Source organism: Acanthochromis polyacanthus, chromosome 10 (genome assembly GCF_021347895.1).
Source record: "Acanthochromis polyacanthus isolate Apoly-LR-REF ecotype Palm Island chromosome 10, KAUST_Apoly_ChrSc, whole genome shotgun sequence".
Lineage (NCBI taxonomy): Eukaryota > Metazoa > Chordata > Actinopteri > Pomacentridae > Acanthochromis > Acanthochromis polyacanthus.
In genome coordinates, this window is record NC_067122.1 from 987,862 (window position 1) to 1,006,275 (window position 18,414).

The window sequence follows — 18,414 nt, forward strand, 5'->3', positions numbered from 1 at the left end:
GATGTGCACAAATGGCTCACAAATGGTCCAAAATTACACAAAATGAGAGAATTTGACAAAACGATTGAGCAAATGTCCAGAATGACTCGAAATGTGTAAAAAATGATTGAAAAATGTTTAAAAAAATACATTTAAAATTGTGCAAAATGAGACAAACTGGTTCAAATTCATAAAAAAATAAAGTTCAAAATGTCTAAAATGGCTCATAAATGGTCCACAATGACACAAAACGGTCTAAAATAACTAAAACTGTCCACAATTATTAAACAAACGCCTAAAAGGACTCAAAATGTGTCCAAAATGATTGAAAAATGTTCAAAATAAATTTAAATTTGTGCAAAATGACGTAAATTGGTTCAAAATGATCATAAATAAACAACAAAGTGTTCTGGACTCTGCAGATGAGAAGACACAGATTATTGACAGAAGTCAACCGTTTAAATGAGATTAAATCTTTTAGTTCTTTAATAAAGGGGCGTGGTCGGCTTGACGGACAGCTGGACTCGGTTTGGTTTTAAACTGATTTGGACTGCTTTAGACTTGGCCTGAATAAAGATTATAGAGTAGGTTTGGGACCTGGTTTGGGACCTGGTTTGGGACCTGGTTTGAGACCTGGTTTGAGACCTGGTTTGAGACCTGGTTTGAGACCTGGTTTGAGACCTGGTTTGGGACCTGGTTTTGGACCTGGTTTGGGACCTGGTTTGAGACCTGGTTTGAGACCTGGTTTGGGACCTGGTTTGGGACCTGGTTTGGGACCTGGTTTTGGACCTGGTTTGGGACCTGGTTTGGGACCTGGTTTGGGACCTGGTTTTGGAGCACTTTTGGATCCTGCTGCAGGTATTTAATAAACTCAGAGGAAGACGTCCAACAAACAGCTGGAAGCAACAAACTAAACTTGTCAAAACTCTGATTCCATCAACGAGCGATGATCCTCTCCTAGAAACCGTCTGGTCCTGGAACAGAAACTGTTTGTGATGTTTAAGGTGTTGAAATGTGGAAAGCAGCTGTTTAACTTGTTTTCTCATAAAGTAAGCTCTCACAGTCACATACATCATCTCATAATTACAGGTGTGTTTGTTCCATCATGCTGTCTGTCTGTCACTGACAGTTCAGTTTATTACTGTCATTAAATAAAGTCTCTAACATTTTGTGCCCAAAGCAACCGTCTCCATGGAAACTGAAGTGACCCTAAAGCCTGTTTTATGCTTCCTGCGTCCACGAGGTCCGTGCGGCTTCGTGTGGAAAAATTGCGTAATTTCAGCAGCTCCGCCCCCTCAAGCGGCTGTTCTCACATCGAAAATTTCCGCTCACCTCCAAATGTTTCTAACTTTTGGATGGAGCTGCGTGGAAAAACGTGGCAGAGGGCCAGGAGCTACTGGTAGCTGAATCTAGAAATACGTGCAGTTAAACGATTCATCACACAGACATCACCGTGGTAACCGGGTTATGAACTATTCATGTGTGAAATTAAAACGAGCTGCTGGAATGCAGCTATTTGGTAAAATGCCGCGTTGTAAGTGCTGTGAACAACGGAAAACTTCTTCTCCAGCTCAGCACTAGAGTAGACCAGGTAGACGTGTTTGCTGTACACTGCCCCCTGCAGTTTGGGAGCAGACGCCGCACAGAGTACAAACGCACACACATTCTCTTCCACGGATTTCCAAGCGTCTCATTTCCGCACGGCTCGTTGGTGCGGAAAGTATAACCCAGCTGTAGGTTCATCTCTGCCCTCAGTATGGAACCGGTCTGGACTTAGTTTAGAACTGGCTTCAGGCCTGGGTTTGGACTTGGTTTGGGGGTGCTTTTGGACTTGACTTTGGCTGGGTTTAGAACTGGCTTGAGATCTGGTTTTGGAGTTGGTTTTGGACAAATTTTGGACTTGACTTTGACTGGGTTTAGAATTGGCTTCAGACATTGCTTGGATTAGTTTTGGACTCGTTTTGGATTTCAGACCTGGTACTGGACTAATCTGGCTTGGTTTGGACTTGGCTTTGGGCCTGGTTTGGGACTAAACTTGTATAAGGTCTTGACTTGCTTTAGAACTGGAGTTGGACTAGTTTGGGCCTGGTTTACGAGCATGAATCCAGTTCAGAGGCGACAGTAAACTCTGGCACATTTCCTGGACTGATAAAGTTGCGGCCACAGTATTAATGGACGTCTGTTCCAGATGTTTCAGCAGCTGGATCACAGTTTGAGTATTTTTATGTCAAAACTGGAGTCAGTTTGAGAGGTTCTGCAGCTGTTTACTGTGTTTAGTATTTTGGATTAATGAGCTGTACTTTGTTATTTATTTTATCACATGAATAACTTTGTGCTTATTTCATCTGTTCCTGATATAATCTGATTTTGTGGTGATCATTAGCAACTAAAACAGTTTTACTAGGTTGTGGAAAACCCTCCACTGTATTTCATTCTTAATGATTAATGGATTATTGATCGTTAAAGAAACTTCATCAGGTTAAATGTATTTATGAAGCCAGTTCAAAAACAACTAAAAGTTGACGCCAGATCCAGCAAAATTCAAACAGCAGTCGACAAAACAGACAGAATAACAGGTAAATATGCAGCTGTAAACACACTAAAACTGAACTGCTTCCAATCAAAAACAGAAAAAAATGTCTTCTTATTTCAGCTTCAGTGTTTTAAAGACATTATTTAATCATTTATTCTAAATTCTTGTACTTATATATTCAAATACCTTCATGAGTTCTTTTTTATCTAGTTTTATTTGCTTTTTAATCTTATTTTCTACGGATGTTACTATCCTCCACATTTTTTATTCCTGATGAACATTAGATCTGTGGAAATGAGGCGACACAAACCAGGTTTTATTGATCGTTTAATCCAGCCGATTCTCTTTAGAGGCTTAATGAAATAAAACTACGAAATATCGTAGATTAAACCTGGTCACAGATAAAGCAGGAAGCAGCACAAACTGCACTGAACATTTGGTATTTTAACCACATTACAGCAGCATCCGACCGTCAGACTGAATCATAACGTTTGGCTCAGAAAACAAGAACAGGAAGTGAAAGAAGAGACGAGTGTGAGAACAGAGGAGGAAACCACACCACAGACCCGTATAGATCATACGTACATAGATAATTACATGTTCTCTATTAAACTCACACGTTTATCCGTGTGCTAACAGAACAGAAAAAAGGTTTTCTAACCATCAATGAGCCTTTCAGCACCATTAGCTAACACAATGTAGCATTAGAACACAGGAAATGTTCCTCTGTACCCCTATGGAGATATTCCATTAAAAATCAGCTGTTTACAGCTACAATAGTCATTTACCACATTAACTATGTCTACACTGGATTTATCACTCATTTCATGTGATCTTCATTAAAGAAAAACTGCTTTTCTTTCAGTAATAGGGACATTTCTAACACTCACCTCCTTCATCTCGGCGGCTGCCTTTCTGAGCTTTCTCTCCTTTCTTGCATTTGCTTTTCTTCTGAGGACGACAAAAACAAGGAGAAGACGTTTCAGTGACAGAGTGAATGAAGCTTTCATTTCAGAGAAAGAAATCACTACTGCTCAGAAAAGACACCACCAGGAAAACTAAGCAAACTTTAACAGAAAACGCTTAAAAGACGGGAATAAAAACATGATGCGTTTCCTTTTACAGCTGAAACTAGGGCTCAGCGTTGGAGCTGAAAGATTTATCAGGATTAAATAATTATTGATCATTTTTATTGATCTTCTTTGGTAAAAACCGGCAAGAAAAATGTTGACTTGAATTTTACTGCTTTACTGTGACTCAAAGCACATTGCTAATACATGTAATGAATAAAATAAATAAAGGTTGTCTCATCGTGATGTACGTCTATCAACTGATTAATCATCAATAAATAAGAAGACACCTTAGTCTGGACACCTGCAGAGTCATGGAGGGCCAAGAAGCAGAGTTGTGATCGGCTGTTTAGGATCCGGTGAGGAGGAAACCCAGCTTTGTGTTTTTATGGCGGTTAGAAACCATCAGTCTGTCTGATATACTGATTGTTATTGATTCATCAGAGGTGTACATCGCTGCCGTTTCACCGTTCAGGCCTGACTTATAACAGCACGGAGGATAATAAACCTGGACGGAAGCAGAGAGTTCTGGTTCTGGTTCTGGTTCTGGTCTGGGGGTTAAACTGGAGCAGGCTGCTGTTATGAAAGCGTGTCCACATGACTGGAGCTGGAACTGCCCCTCTTTTATTCCTGCGTTACGTAACTTCAGCTGCAGGACGTTGAGTTTCTCTGGATGTTTTCAGTCCGTCCACAGACCTGCAGAGACGAACCGCCGCCTCACCTGGAGCACTTTACCGTCAGAACACCTGTCCCCCAAGACCGATGGAACAATAACTATTATAATAGAGTTTAATTATTATTATAATAATTAAACGAATGCAGTCTGAACTGAATATTCATGAACAAATCAGAATGATTCCCTGGTGATCATTAAACTAGAGCATTACCTTTACATGTTGCAGGTAAACTTTACATGCTAAAGTTTAAATGTGAATATGAACTTTTAACCGAATCATAGCTAAACTTTAAATGCTAACACAAATTTTTGTACGTTACAGCTTAAGTTCAAATGCTAATTTAAAGCTTTTACATGTTACAGCTAAAGGCGGAATGCTAACATGACCTCTACTAGTTACAGGTAAAGTTAAAATGCTAATATGAGTTTTTTGTATGTTACAGCTGAAGTTTAAATACTAACAGCAACTTTGCTAGTTACAACTAAAGCTAAAATGCCAACACAAAATTTTTTACAGAGTTATAGCTAAAGTTTAAATGCTAACAGACTTTTTACATGTTACAGCTACAGCTTAAATGCTCATTTAAAGCTTTTATATGTTACAGGTAAGGCTGAATGCTAACAGCAGTTTACTGGTTACAGCTAAAGTTATAATGGTAACACTGACTTTTTACAGAGTTACAGCTAAAGTTATAATGGTAACACTGACTTTTTACAGAATTATAGCTAAAGTTATAATGGTAACACTGACTTTTTACAGAATTATAGCTAAAGTTATAATGGTAACACCGACTTTTTACAGAGTTATAGCTAAAGTTATAATGGTAACACTGACTTTTTACAGAGTTATAGCTAAAGTTATAATGGTAACACTGACTTTTTACAGAGTTATAGCTAAAGTTATAATGGTAACACTGACTTTTTACAGAATTATAGCTAAAGTTATAATGGTAACACCGACTTTTTACAGAGTTATAGCTAAAGTTATAATGGTAACACTGACTTTTTACAGAATTATAGCTAAAGTTATAATGGTAACACCGACTTTTTACAGAGTTATAGCTAAAGTTATAATGGTAACACTGACTTTTTACAGAGTTATAGCTAAAGTTAAAATGCTAACACTGACTTTTTACAGAATTATAGCTAAAGTTATAATGGTAACACTGACTTTTTACAGAGTTAAAGCTAAAGTTATAATGCTAACACAGACTTTTTACAGAGTTATAGCTAAAGTTAAAATGCTAACACAGACTTTTTACAGAGTTATAGCTAAAGTTAAAATGCTAACACTGACTTTTTACAGAGTTATAGCTAAAGTTATAATGCTAACACAGACTTTTTACAGAATTATAGCTAAAGTTATAATGCTAACACTGACTTTTTACAGAGTTATAGCTAAAGTTATAATGCTAACACTGACTTTTTGCAGAATTATAGCTAAAGTTATAATGCTAACACTGACTTTTTACAGAGTTATAGCTAAAGTTATAATGCTAACACAGACTTTTTACAGAATTATAGCTAAAGTTATAATGCTAACACTGACTTTTTACAGAGTTATAGCTAAAGTTATAATGCTAACACTGACTTTTTACAGAATTATAGCTAAAGTTATAATGCTAACACTGACTTTTTACAGAGTTATAGCTAAAGTTATAATGCTAACACTGACTTTTTACAGAGTTATAGCTAAAGTTATAATGCTAACACTGACTTTTTGCAGAATTATAGCTAAAGTTATAATGCTAACACTGACTTTTTACAGAGTTATAGCTAAAGTTATAATGGTAACACTGACTTTTTACAGAATTATAGCTAAAGTTATAATGCTAACACTGACTTTTTACAGAGTTATAGCTAAAGTTATAATGCTAACACTGACTTTTTACAGAATTATAGCTAAAGTTATAATGCTAACACTGACTTTTTACAGAGTTATAGCTAAAGTTATAATGGTAACACTGACTTTTTACAGAATTATAGCTAAAGTTATAATGCTAACACTGACTTTTTACAGAATTATAGCTAAAGTTATAATGCTAACACTGACTTTTTACAGAGTTATAGCTAAAGTTATAATGCTAACACTGACTTTTTACAGAGTTATAGCTAAAGTTATAATGCTAACACTGACTTTTTACAGAATTATAGCTAAAGTTATAATGCTAACACTGACTTTTTACAGAGTTATAGCTAAAGTTATAATGCTAACACTGACTTTTTACAGAGTTATAGCTAAAGTTATAATGCTAACACTGACTTTTTACAGAGTTATAGCTAAAGTTATAATGCTAACACTGACTTTTTACAGAGTTATAGCTAAAGTTATAATGCTAACACATACATTCTATTGGTTACAGCTAAAGTTTAATTGTCTACATGAAGTGTACACAGTTACACTTTAAAAGCATGAACTAGCGCGGCTGACTGTTATTCTCATTGTCTTTCTGCTGTCAAAGTTCAATTGTGGTCCAACATGTTAAGATGCTAAGCTAGTGTGGCAAAATACAGAAACTTGGTACTGACTGACTTTAACAGAACGTAAACCCAAATAAATCTAATTTTAGGAGTGGGTGAGATGATCTCTAGATGAATCTGGTTCCTGCTGTTCGTGAAGGAGCTCCTGTACAGTCAGGTTTTCCTGGAGGTGAAGTTCTGTTTAAACACAGACGGCAGCCTCGCCTCTGATTTATGGCCCTTTAAAAAGTGAAGGGCCCCTGCAGGAACATATGCTTCAGCTCAGCACCACCTTCCTCCAGTCGGACGCCGAGCTCCACGTCGACGTGTTTCAACCAGATATTTACGGTTGGAGAAGAAGGCGGGTGTCCAGTGTGCAGACCGGCGTTTAAAGTGTTTATTCCAGCCATGAAGCAGCGTTTAAGGGCGTGATTGTTTGGCCTCGCTGTGTTTGAGCAATGTGATGGTGTGAGGCAACGCAGAAAGCATTTCAGGGTCTGGATCCACGCCTAAGCTGGTGTTTGTGCAACTGAGACCAGAGCTGTTAGGGATTTATCAATACCAGCTCCTGCTTCATTAAAACGGATTGAGGTTTATTTGCTGCGTATTCATTTTGTATGAAACTCTGGCCTCCTGTTGTTGATGGATAGTTAACGGTAGATTTATGGCTGTTGTTGGTTTATTGTGTCACATGACCGACTGTCTTACAGATGGTTTGGAAAAAGCAGTGAGTCACTATTAGCACACAGATGCTTCAGAAGAGGGAACAGATCAGACAACAGGAGCTACACCAGGTCCTGTCAGAGTTTAAACTCTACTTTGTTTTCCTGTAGTAAGAAGCCACTTTACTGTACACAAAATTAACAGTCGTGCAGGAATTTCTGGATTTGAAAGGCAGCAAAAAAAGGCCAAAATGACAACATTTAATAGTGAGAAACTAGAAGAACTAATCTGTACATGTTCAACTCTCTGATAGTGCTTGAACTGCAGCTAAAGTTAAAATGCTAACATGTCCATTACTAGCTCTAGCTAAAGTTAAAATGCTAACATGACCATTACTAGCTCTAGCTGAAGTTAAAATGCTAACATGACCTTTACCAGTAACAGCTAAAGTTAAAATGCTAACATGTCCATTACTAGCTCTAGCTAAAGTTAAAATGCTAACATGTCCATTACTAGCTCTAGCTAAAGTTAAAATGCTAACATGACCATTACTAGCTCTAGCTGAAGTTAAAATGCTAACATGTCCATTACTAGCTCTAGCTAAAGTTAAAATGCTAACATGTCCATTACTAGCTCTAGCGAAAGTTAAAATGCTAACATGTCCATTACTAGCTCTAGCTGAAGTTAAAATGCTAACATGTCCATTACTAGCTCTAGCTAAAGTTAAAATGCTAACATGTCCATTACTAGCTCTAGCTAAAGTTAAAATGCTAACATGTCCATTACTAGCTCTAGCTAAAGTTAAAATGCTAACATGTCCATTACTAGCTCCAGCGAAAGTTAAAATGCTAACATGACCTTTACTATTAAGTTAAAATGCTAACATGTCCTTCATCTCTGTGGGTTTTTTTCTGTCTGTGTTCAGTTAAATCTCTTAATGAGATCCGCTTTGTAGTCGCTTTTCCATCACCTGTGTTTAATTTGCTCATTTTTAAAAATGTTTTTATGCTGCTTTTGGCGTTTCTTCACAGTTTGTGTGTACTAGTAGTGGTCGCAGTACCAGTAGTAGTACTAGCAGTAGTACCAGCAGCAGTACCAGCAGCAGTACCAGCAGCAGTACCAGTAGCAGTACCAGCAGTAGTACCAGCAGCAGTACCAGCAGTAGTACCAGTAGTAGTACCAGCAGTAGTACCAGCAGCAGTACCAGCAGTAGTACCAGTAGTAGTACCAGCAGTAGTACCAGCAGCAGTACCAGCAGTAGTACCAGTAGCAGTACCAGCAGTAGTACCAGCAGTAGTACCAGTAGCAGTACCAGCAGTAGTACCAGTAGCAGTACCAGCAGTAGTACCAGCAGCAGTACCAGCAGTAGTACCAGCAGTAGTACCAGCAGCAGTACCAGCAGTAGTACCAGTAGTAGTACCAGCAGTAGTACCAGCAGTAGTACCAGCAGTAGTACCAGCAGTAGTACCAGCAGCAGTACCAGCAGTAGTACCAGTAGCAGTACCAGCAGTAGTACCAGCAGCAGTACCAGCAGTAGTACCAGCAGTAGTACCAGTAGTAGTACCAGCAGTAGTACCAGCAGTAGTACCAGCAGTAGTACCAGCAGTAGTCGTAATGTGTCTAAGGGATGGTTTTATCTCAGTTTGCATTAAAAGAACAAATTGGTTCCCTCAGCAGGTCCATCAGGAAAATGACGCAAAATCACTTTATTCTAATTGTTTAATTTTTAAAAAAATCACCAAAATTAAACTGTTGGCTCAAAACACATTCTGTAAAAAATGAAAAACTGAGAAGCCATCAGGGATTCAGCCGTACCAGAAGAGAATTCAGAGTTCTCAGGTGAACTGCAGGCAGTGTTTCCACGGGTCAAATCTGGAAACGAGGCTGTAAAAACGTCATTATTCACGTTCAAAATTACAAAAAACTTTTGTTCAGAATGACTGACGCTGGACCATTTGGGCAAAAAAAGTTTTGAGCTGGTTTTCTGTAACTTTGGAGAAGATTCGAGACACTATTTTGTTGTTTTGAACAATTTTTTATAATTTCAGGGGTTTTTTTAAATTAAATGGACTGACTCAAAATGTGCTTTAAAAATGACAGAGTCCTGAAAATAACAGGAAGTGAAGCCGTCGGTGTGTTTCTGGGAGCTCAGAGCGATTCTATTCTGAGCCGATCAAAGATTTACGCAGATTTCCTGGTTACACAACTGATCCTGAACCAGCGAGAGACGAAGCAACGAGTCCTCAGGAGGTTTTACTGCAGGACAATGAGCAGATCCCAACGATGGACCACAGACAGCTAGTGCTAGCAGCTAACTGATAATGACCACGAGGGACCACAGACAGCTAGTGCTAGCAGCTAACTGATAATGACCACGATGGACCACAGACAGCTAGTGCTAGCAGCTAACTGATAATGACCACGATGGACCACAGACAGCTAGTGCTAGCAGCTAACTGATAATGACCACGATGGACCACAGACAGCTAGTGCTAGCAGCTAACTGATAATGACCACGATGGACCACAGACAGCTAGTGCTAGCAGCTAACTGATAATGACCACGATGGACCGCAGACAGCTAGTGCTAGCAGCTAACTGATAATGACCACGATGGACCACAGACAGTTAGTGCTAGCAGCTAACTGATAATGACCACGATGGACCGCAGACAGCTAGTGCTAGCAGCTAACTGATAATGACCACGATGGACCGCAGACAGCTAGTGCTAGCAGCTAACTGATAATGACCACGATGGACCGCAGACAGCTAGTGCTAGCAGCTAACTGATAATGACCACGATGGACCGCAGACAGCTAGTGCTAGCAGCTAACTGATAATGACCACGATGGACCGCAGACAGCTAGTGCTAGCAGCTAACTGATAATGACCACGATGGACCGCAGACAGCTAGTGCTAGCAGCTAACTGATAATGACCACGATGGACCGCAGACAGCTAGTGCTAGCAGCTAACTGATAATGACCACGATGGACCGCAGACAGCTAGTGCTAGCAGCTAACTGATAATGACCACGATGGACCGCAGACAGCTAGTGCTAGCAGCTAACTGATAATGACCACGATGGACCGCAGACAGCTAGTGCTAGCAGCTAACTGATAATGACCACGATGGACCACAGACAGCTCGTGCTAGCAGCTAACTGATAATGACCACGATGGACCGCAGACAGCTAGTGCTAGCAGCTAACTGATAATGACCACGATGGACCGCAGACAGCTAGTGCTAGCAGCTAACTGATAATGACCATGATGGACCGCAGACAGCGAGTGCTAGCAGCTAACTGATAATGACCACGATGGACCACAGACAGCTAGTGCTAGCAGCTAACTGATAATGACCACGATGGACCGCAGACAGCTAGTGCTAGCAGCTAACTGATAATGACCACGATGGACCGCAGACAGCTAGTGCTAGCAGCTAACTGATAATGACCACGATGGACCGCAGACAGCTAGTGCTAGCAGCTAACTGATAATGACCACGATGGACCACAGACAGCTAGTGCTAGCAGCTAACTGATAATGACCACGATGGACCACAGACAGCTCGTGCTAGCAGCTAACTGATAATGACCACGATGGACCGCAGACAGCTAGTGCTAGCAGCTAACTGATAATGACCACGATGGACCACAGACAGCTAGTGCTAGCAGCTAACTGATAATGACCACGATGGACCACAGACAGCGGTGATGATTTTGCATGTTTTAGTAGTGATTTCACCTCTTTTTGTGATATTTCCATCTTTTGTGGGGCTATTGTGTATACATTTGCTTCTTTTGAAGAAGGTTTTGCATCTTCAGTTTATCCAAAATGCTGCAGCCAGGGTACTGATGGGAGTTAAAGAGAGATCATATTTCTCCTATACTGGTTTCTCTTAGGGCTGCACAGTGGACTAGTGGTTAGCACTTTCATCTTGCAGCAAGAAGATCCCCGGTTCAAATCCCGGCCTGGGATCTTTCTGCATGGAGTTTGCATGTTCTCCCTGTGCATGCGTGGGTTTTCTCCGGGTACTCCGGCTTCCTCCCACAGTCCAAAAACATGCTGAGGTTAATTGGTTACTCTAAATTGTCCGTAGGTGTGAATGTGAGTGTGATTGTGTGTCTGTATATGTAGCCCTGTGACAGACTGGTGACCTGTCCAGGGTGTCCCCTGCCTTCACCTGAGTCAGCTGGGATAGACTCCAGCACCCCCCATGACCCTAGTGAGGATAAAGAGGTGTATAGAGAATGGATGGATGGATGGATGGATGGATGGATGGCTTCTCTTCACTGGCTTCCTGTTAAATCCAGAATAGAATTTAAAATCCTTCTTCTGACATATAAAGCTCTTAATAACCAATCTCCATCATATCTTAAAGATCTGATAGTACCTTATTATCCTAGTAGAACTCTTCACTCTCAAGCTGCAGGCTTACTTGTTGTTCCTAGAATTTCTAAAAGTAGAATGGGAGGCAGAGCCTTCAGTTATCAGCTCCTCTTCTGTGGAACCTGCTCCCAGTTTGGGTTCTGGAGGCAGATATCCTCTCTATTTTTAAGACCAGGCTTAAAACGTTCCTTTTTGACAGATCTTATATTAGGGCTGACTGGGTGACCCTGAGGGGGTCAGCTGACTCCCTCTTGGTCGTCCCTTCGTTCTGCCTCTAGTCATGCTGCTATAGGCCTATAGGCTGCTGGGGGACTTCTCTTGACGCACTGAGCCCTTCTCTATCTACCTTTACATTTAATATGTATACCGTTATTGCAGTACATTCACTCTGTTTCCCCCTGTGCTATTTCTCTGAGTGTCCCTGGTCCCAGAGCTGGATGCTTCAGATCTGTGGTTGATGTTCCACCAGCTGGTCCAGTCTCCATCATGTCCACTGTGGGATGCTGCTGCTGACCTTCCTCCAGTCCTCTGCTTCCAGCTGCTCATTTCCACCAGTCTCTCCATCACCCTCACTATACTTGATCTGCTCTTCTACATACTGTTTGAATTTTACTACCAGCTGTATATGTAGTAGATTTAATGCCAGAGCTGTACACCAGAACAGGAAACTATGGATCAGTTTACATGTTAGCCTCTACTTTGTATGAATCATCTGTCTGATCATACATGGATCCACCTGTGTGTTCTATGTTCCCTACTCCTCTCTACCTCTTCTCTTCCTCTCTACCTCCTTCCAGCAGCAGATGGTTCCTCCACATAAAGATCCAGGTTCTGTTCCAGGTTTTTTTTCCTGTTAAAGGCTGTTTTTCTGTCACTGTCTCCTTCTTCCTGCTCTGGGGGTTCTTATGGGTTCTGGAAAGCGTCTTGAGATGATTTGACTGTAATTGGCGCTATAGAAATAAAACTGAATTGAACTGTTTTTTGTGTGTTTGCTTCTTTTAACAATGATTATGGTCATTTCACTTCTTTTTGTGGTTAATTTTACATCTATTTGTGTTTATTTTGCAGGGATCTTTTTTAAACCTCTGTTAGCTCTGAAATAGAATCTGTTTGTGTTCATTTTGAGCCTGTTTTCATTTAGTTTTGTCTCTTTTTTCATAGTTTGTAGATGCTGTGATTCTCTCTGAGGTTGTTTTGTGTCTGTTTGTGTTCATTTTGTCAGGAAGTTTTTTATTTTTATTGTCCTCTGGTGTCAGTTAAAAATCCTCTTCTTTATCAGACATTACTGGTCTGTTAAAGATATTTGATCATGCAGCTCTTTGTAAACTCCACAGATCAATCGTCCTTCTGACGGTTAATAAAATAATGACGGTGAACTTTCTGGTCTTTTTGTGGGTATATTCAGCTGTTTCTCTGGTTTTTGTTTCTTTGGTTGATTTTCTTCTCATTTAGGTGAGTTTGAATCTCGTTTTTCATTTTTGTACTTATTTTTTCCTTGATTAGTCCGGTGAAGATCCACTCAGAACTATGCAGAAATATTTAGACATTCAGACTCTTTTCTCTGCTGAATGAAGCATTACAACAAACTGAAACAAGACGAGAAGAACCTGAAGCTCTGAGGGTTCAGGTCGTCTGAACTCTGAACACCAGCAGCTGTTCCACATCTGGCAGACTCTCAGGTGAATCAGGTAAGATCAGATGTGTGTCAGACGATAAAACTAAAGGTGTCTGCAGATCTGCCGTTTTCCTTCAGATTCTCAGAAAAGCTGCTTGAAAAAGGATCAGAAAGGATTCAGATAAAACTCTATCAAAGTCCGACAGACCTGAACAACACGAAGCCCCGGCTGCTCCGTTATTGTCTATCAATAACCAGACGAAGACAACAGCTGTCAAACTTTACATTCAGCGGGAAGAAATACAGGAATACAGAAATACAGAAATACAGGAATACAGAAATACAGACACGAACCCCGCAGGATGGACGGACGCTGGATTTACACCGAAAGACTCAAAGACACCGAAAACAAAGTGAAACCCTCTAAAGTAAGACAAAAACACTCTGAAAACATTAAAATAACACCGAGACAACGTAAAAGACAGTGAAAATTCTGATAGAATACTAAATATATCAAAACACATTAAAATAACGGTCAAACAACGTAAAACACATTGAAATACTCTACAGCATGCTGAAACAACACTGAAACAACAAAAAAGATGCAAAAACACACCACAAAACGCTAAAACAACACGAAAATAACACTAAAATAACATAAAAGATGCAGAAATATTGAACAAAACAACCACCAAACACTGAAAGACTCTGATTTACAAGAAAAACTAGAATCCATCACTGAAAAACAACAAAAACACCCTAAAAACAGTTCAACAGCAGCAGGTTCTGCTTTAATAAAGTCTCTAAAAGTTCGTTTCTCCGGTTTTAACATCTGGAAGTCACCGAACACCGAAGAACACAAAGAAAAGTTCCTGTTTTCACACTTTAACAGCCGCAGTTTAACCATTAAAACGACGTGAAAGCAGGAAAAACCCGCAGAAACGGACTGTAAGGCGCTCTTTAACCGGATAAACGGCGCTAAGGTGCCGGTTTTAACGGACAGCACCGTGGGAAAGAACCGTGACACTCAAACACGATCCGGGATGAGAAACAGATGTTTCTCCACCCGGCGCCAAACCTCCAATCACGGGCAGCAGAGGAGCCGGACTGTCGGTCCGTCGGTCCGGTTCCCGGTACCGTCGGTGTTCCTCACCTTACTGTGGCTGCAGCCCATCACACCTCCGCCGAACTCCGAGTCCTCCTTCTTCTGTTTCTTCTTCTGTTTCTTCTTTTTCTGTTTCTTCTTCTTCTCTCTCTGGACAACTTTCAAACTGTGCAGGAAACAGACCCTGAACGCACCGCCGGCCACGAGGGGGGCGGGGCTTCTCCGCGCTGCCTTCAGGGACACTCAGGAACGTCTCACCTCAATCCTAATTTATTTGTTTGTTTTAAAAATGTGGCTCAAAGCGTGATTATTAATCAGAAAATAAAAGAAGACAGCAGTCCAGGAGTCTCCGAAGGACAAAAACACTAACTGAAGCAAAAAGAAAGTTTAAAAAAGAGAAAAAAGATGTAAAACAATGACAGAGACACAAAAATCCCCAAATAAGAAACAAAACAATCAGACAAAAGGAACACAAAAAACCCCAAAGATCAAGAAAGACACACAAGACAACAACACCAAGAAACAGAAAAACAACAAAGAAACACAAAACTACACAATGAGGCACAAAAATCCCCCAAAAGAGAAACACAACAATCAAATAGAAATCCAAAACAGCTATAGAGACGGAAAACAACAACAAAGACACAAAATTCCCAAAAGAGATACACAACAGTCACAAAGAGAAATTTAAAAAAACACAAATCAAGTCAAAAGATTGTGAAAGACACAAAACACCAACAGAGAAACACAAACAACTGCAAAGAGACAGAAAATAACCACAAAAACACATAAAATGCAACAAACACACACACACTTGGAATTGTGCAGACCAGCTGGCAGGAGTTCTGACGGGGATCTTCCTCTCATCCGTGTCACTGGCTAAAGTACCGCCCTGTCCAAAGGTAGCTACCATCGTTCCAGTGCCCAGACCAAGAGCACAGCCATCAGTCAGCTTAATGACTACAAACCAGTGGCACTGACGTCTGTGCTGATCAAGTGCTTTAAAAGGCTGGTTCTCCAGCACCTTAAAGTCTGCCTCCCCCAGAACTTCAACCCACACCAGTTTGCCTATAGTACAAACCGGTCCACAGAGGACGCCATCACCACAGCTCTTCACACAGCCCTGACCCACCTAGAGCTCCCAGGAACCTACGTCAGGATGCTGTTCGTCGACTACAGCTTCGTGTTCAACACCATCAGCCCAGACATCCTGGTGGAGAAGCTGGTGGACCTGGACTTGGACCCCCTGATGTGCTCCTGGATCAAGAACTTCTTAACTAACCGACCACAGGTTGTGAAGGTGGGTCAGTTCTACTCATCCACCCTGACACTCAGCACTGGTTCCCCCCAGGGCTGTGTGCTGAGCCCCCTCCTGTTCACCCATCCACCCCTCCATCACCACCATTCAGTTCGCCGATGACTCCACCGTGGTTGGCCTCATCTCGGGCGGTGAGGAAACAGAGAGGAAATACAGGAGGTGGCAGGGTGGTGTTTGAGGAACAACCTGGAGCTGAACACCAAAGAGATGGTCATTGATTTCAGGAGGCATAGGGGTGTCCATGCTCCACTATCCATCAACGGGGTCTGTGTGGAGACAGCGGCCTCCTTCAAGTTCCTGGGGACTCATTTATCTGAGGACCTCACCTGGACAGTCAGCACAGCAGCACTGGTTAAAAAGGCTCAGCATAGACTCCACTTCCTCAGAGTACTGAGAAGGAACCACCTGGAGGAGAGACTGCAGGTGTCCTTCTACCAGGCCTCCATAGAGTCTGTGCTGACCTACTGTGTGACTGTCTGTTGGCAGACAGGAAGGCTCTGCAGAGGGTTATCAGGACTCTGGAGAACATCTCAACCTCCTGCTGCATCAGCAGAGGAACAAAGATCTGAGCAGACAGCACACACCCTGACCAGAAGCTGTTCATCCTGCTGCCATCAGGGAAGAGACTGAGATCCTGAAGATGTAGGACAAACAGGCTGAGGAACAGTTTCTATCCATGGTCCATCAGACTCCTGAACTCCTACCAACCGTTTCATCTTCCTCCCATGTTGCACATATCTGGCCTCCTTTGCTCTTGGTGTCTTTTTCAATATTGTTTTGTTATATATGTACATTTAATTTATTATTTAATGCTGATATTTATTACTTACTGCTTGTTGCACCGTCCAGTGGTAACTATTTATATTTTCATCATGCCATGTATGAAGACAATAAAGCTATTCTATTCTATTCTATTCTATTCTATTCTATTCTATTCTATTCTATTCTATTCTATTCTATTCTATTCTAGGGCTGCACAGTGGGCTAGTGGTTAGCACTTTCATCTTGCAGCAAGAAGATCCCCGGTTCAAATCCCGGCCTGGGATCTTTCTGCATGGAGTTTGCATGTTCTCCCTGTGCATGCGTGGGTTTTCTCCGGGTACTCCGGCTTCCTCCCACAGTCCAAAAACATGCTGAGGTTAATTGGTTACTCTAAATTGTCCGTAGGTGTGAATGTGAGTGTGATTGTGTGTCTGTATATGTAGCCCTGTGACAGACTGGTGACCTGTCCAGGGTGTCTCCTGCCTTCACCAGAGTCAGCTGGGATAGACTCCAGCACCCCCCATGACCCTAGTGAGGATAAAGTGGTGTATAGAGGATGGATGGATATTCTATTCTATTCTAAAAAGAGTAACAAAGACACACAAAATAACAAAATTACATAAAGCAACTACAAGGAGCCACAAAGCAACCACAAAAAGACAGAAAAAGACACAAAACAACAACAGAGACACAAAAATCACAGAAATAAGAATCACAACAATCATAAAGCGAAATAAAAGAAACCCTAAAGATAACGAAAGATGGACAAAACAACCACAAAAAGACACACAACAGCCACAAAGAGACACAAAATTAACAAGAAAGACAGAAAACAACACATGATACACACATGATACAAAGCAACAACAACAACGAGATACAAAACTCCCCAAAAGAAAAAAGCTACAAAACAACCACCAGAAGAGAAACACAACATCAGCAAAGAGGCACGGAACAACAGGAAGACACAAAACAATCACAAAAAGAAAGAAAATATTCGCAAAAAGACACAAAATCAAAACAAAGACACACAAATATTCCAAAAAGAGAAACACAACAATTACAGAGAAACACAAAACAACAAAATGACACAAAACAACTATAAGAAGACACAAAACAGCCACAAAAACAAACAAAACAACAATAAAAAGACAAAAACAACAACATGAAAGACTCAACATGAGAGACACAATAGCCACATAGAGAAACAAAAACAGAGACATGAAAAAACTAAAAAGAAGCATAAAACACTTACAAAGACACACAAAACAACAACAAAGAGACACAGCAATAAAACATAAACACAAACACTGCACATGTTGCGTGTAGTGTGATGTCACTCCAAACATCCTCATAAACTCACCAGTTCCACAGCTGCAGGGTTGCTCGTGTATTTTCCCACTGCACTTGAAGGCAGCAGCATATCAAACTGTGACATGCGCAGTAGCGGGTCTATTGTCTGTGTGAACGGTTATGTTAATGTGGGGAGAAGGAGTTACACAACTGACCTCACACTTTGTACACGTGACGTCATGATTGTGACTGTAAACAAACATTAGTGCTGCGTCACGTTTTCACACTTTAAGATGTATAGTAACTGCAGCATGGATAAATATAAATAGTTTAGATAATATTATTGGTTATCTAATAATTAATGAGTGGTTTTGATACAAACACAATTTTTAGGTGTCAAGGATGCAAAATTCACCATTTTAAATCACAAACTGTCACAAAAAAGCACTTTGACTTCATCACAATTCTGGTTTTGAACAGTCATATTGAATTTGAAATAATGTAAGTAGTTTCTGCATAATTAATAACCAACAAAACACTCAGCAGTTTAT

General features: G+C 40.7%; 1 protein-coding gene across 1 annotated transcript in view; it reads right to left on the minus strand.

Annotated features, from left to right (window-relative positions):
* The window catches only part of ccdc69 (coiled-coil domain containing 69), a 32,115-nt gene extending 15,888 nt beyond the window's left edge, over window positions 1–16,227 (minus strand). The window contains exons 1-2 of the mRNA XM_022211883.2: window positions 14,539–16,227; window positions 3,403–3,463 (exon numbers count right to left, since the gene is read on the minus strand). Coding sequence (XP_022067575.2) covers window positions 3,403–3,463; window positions 14,539–14,559 — 82 coding nt within the window. The 5' untranslated portion in view covers window positions 14,560–16,227. The remainder of the gene's footprint in view (window positions 1–3,402; window positions 3,464–14,538) is intronic.
* Window positions 16,228–18,414: the final 2,187 nt, after the last annotated feature.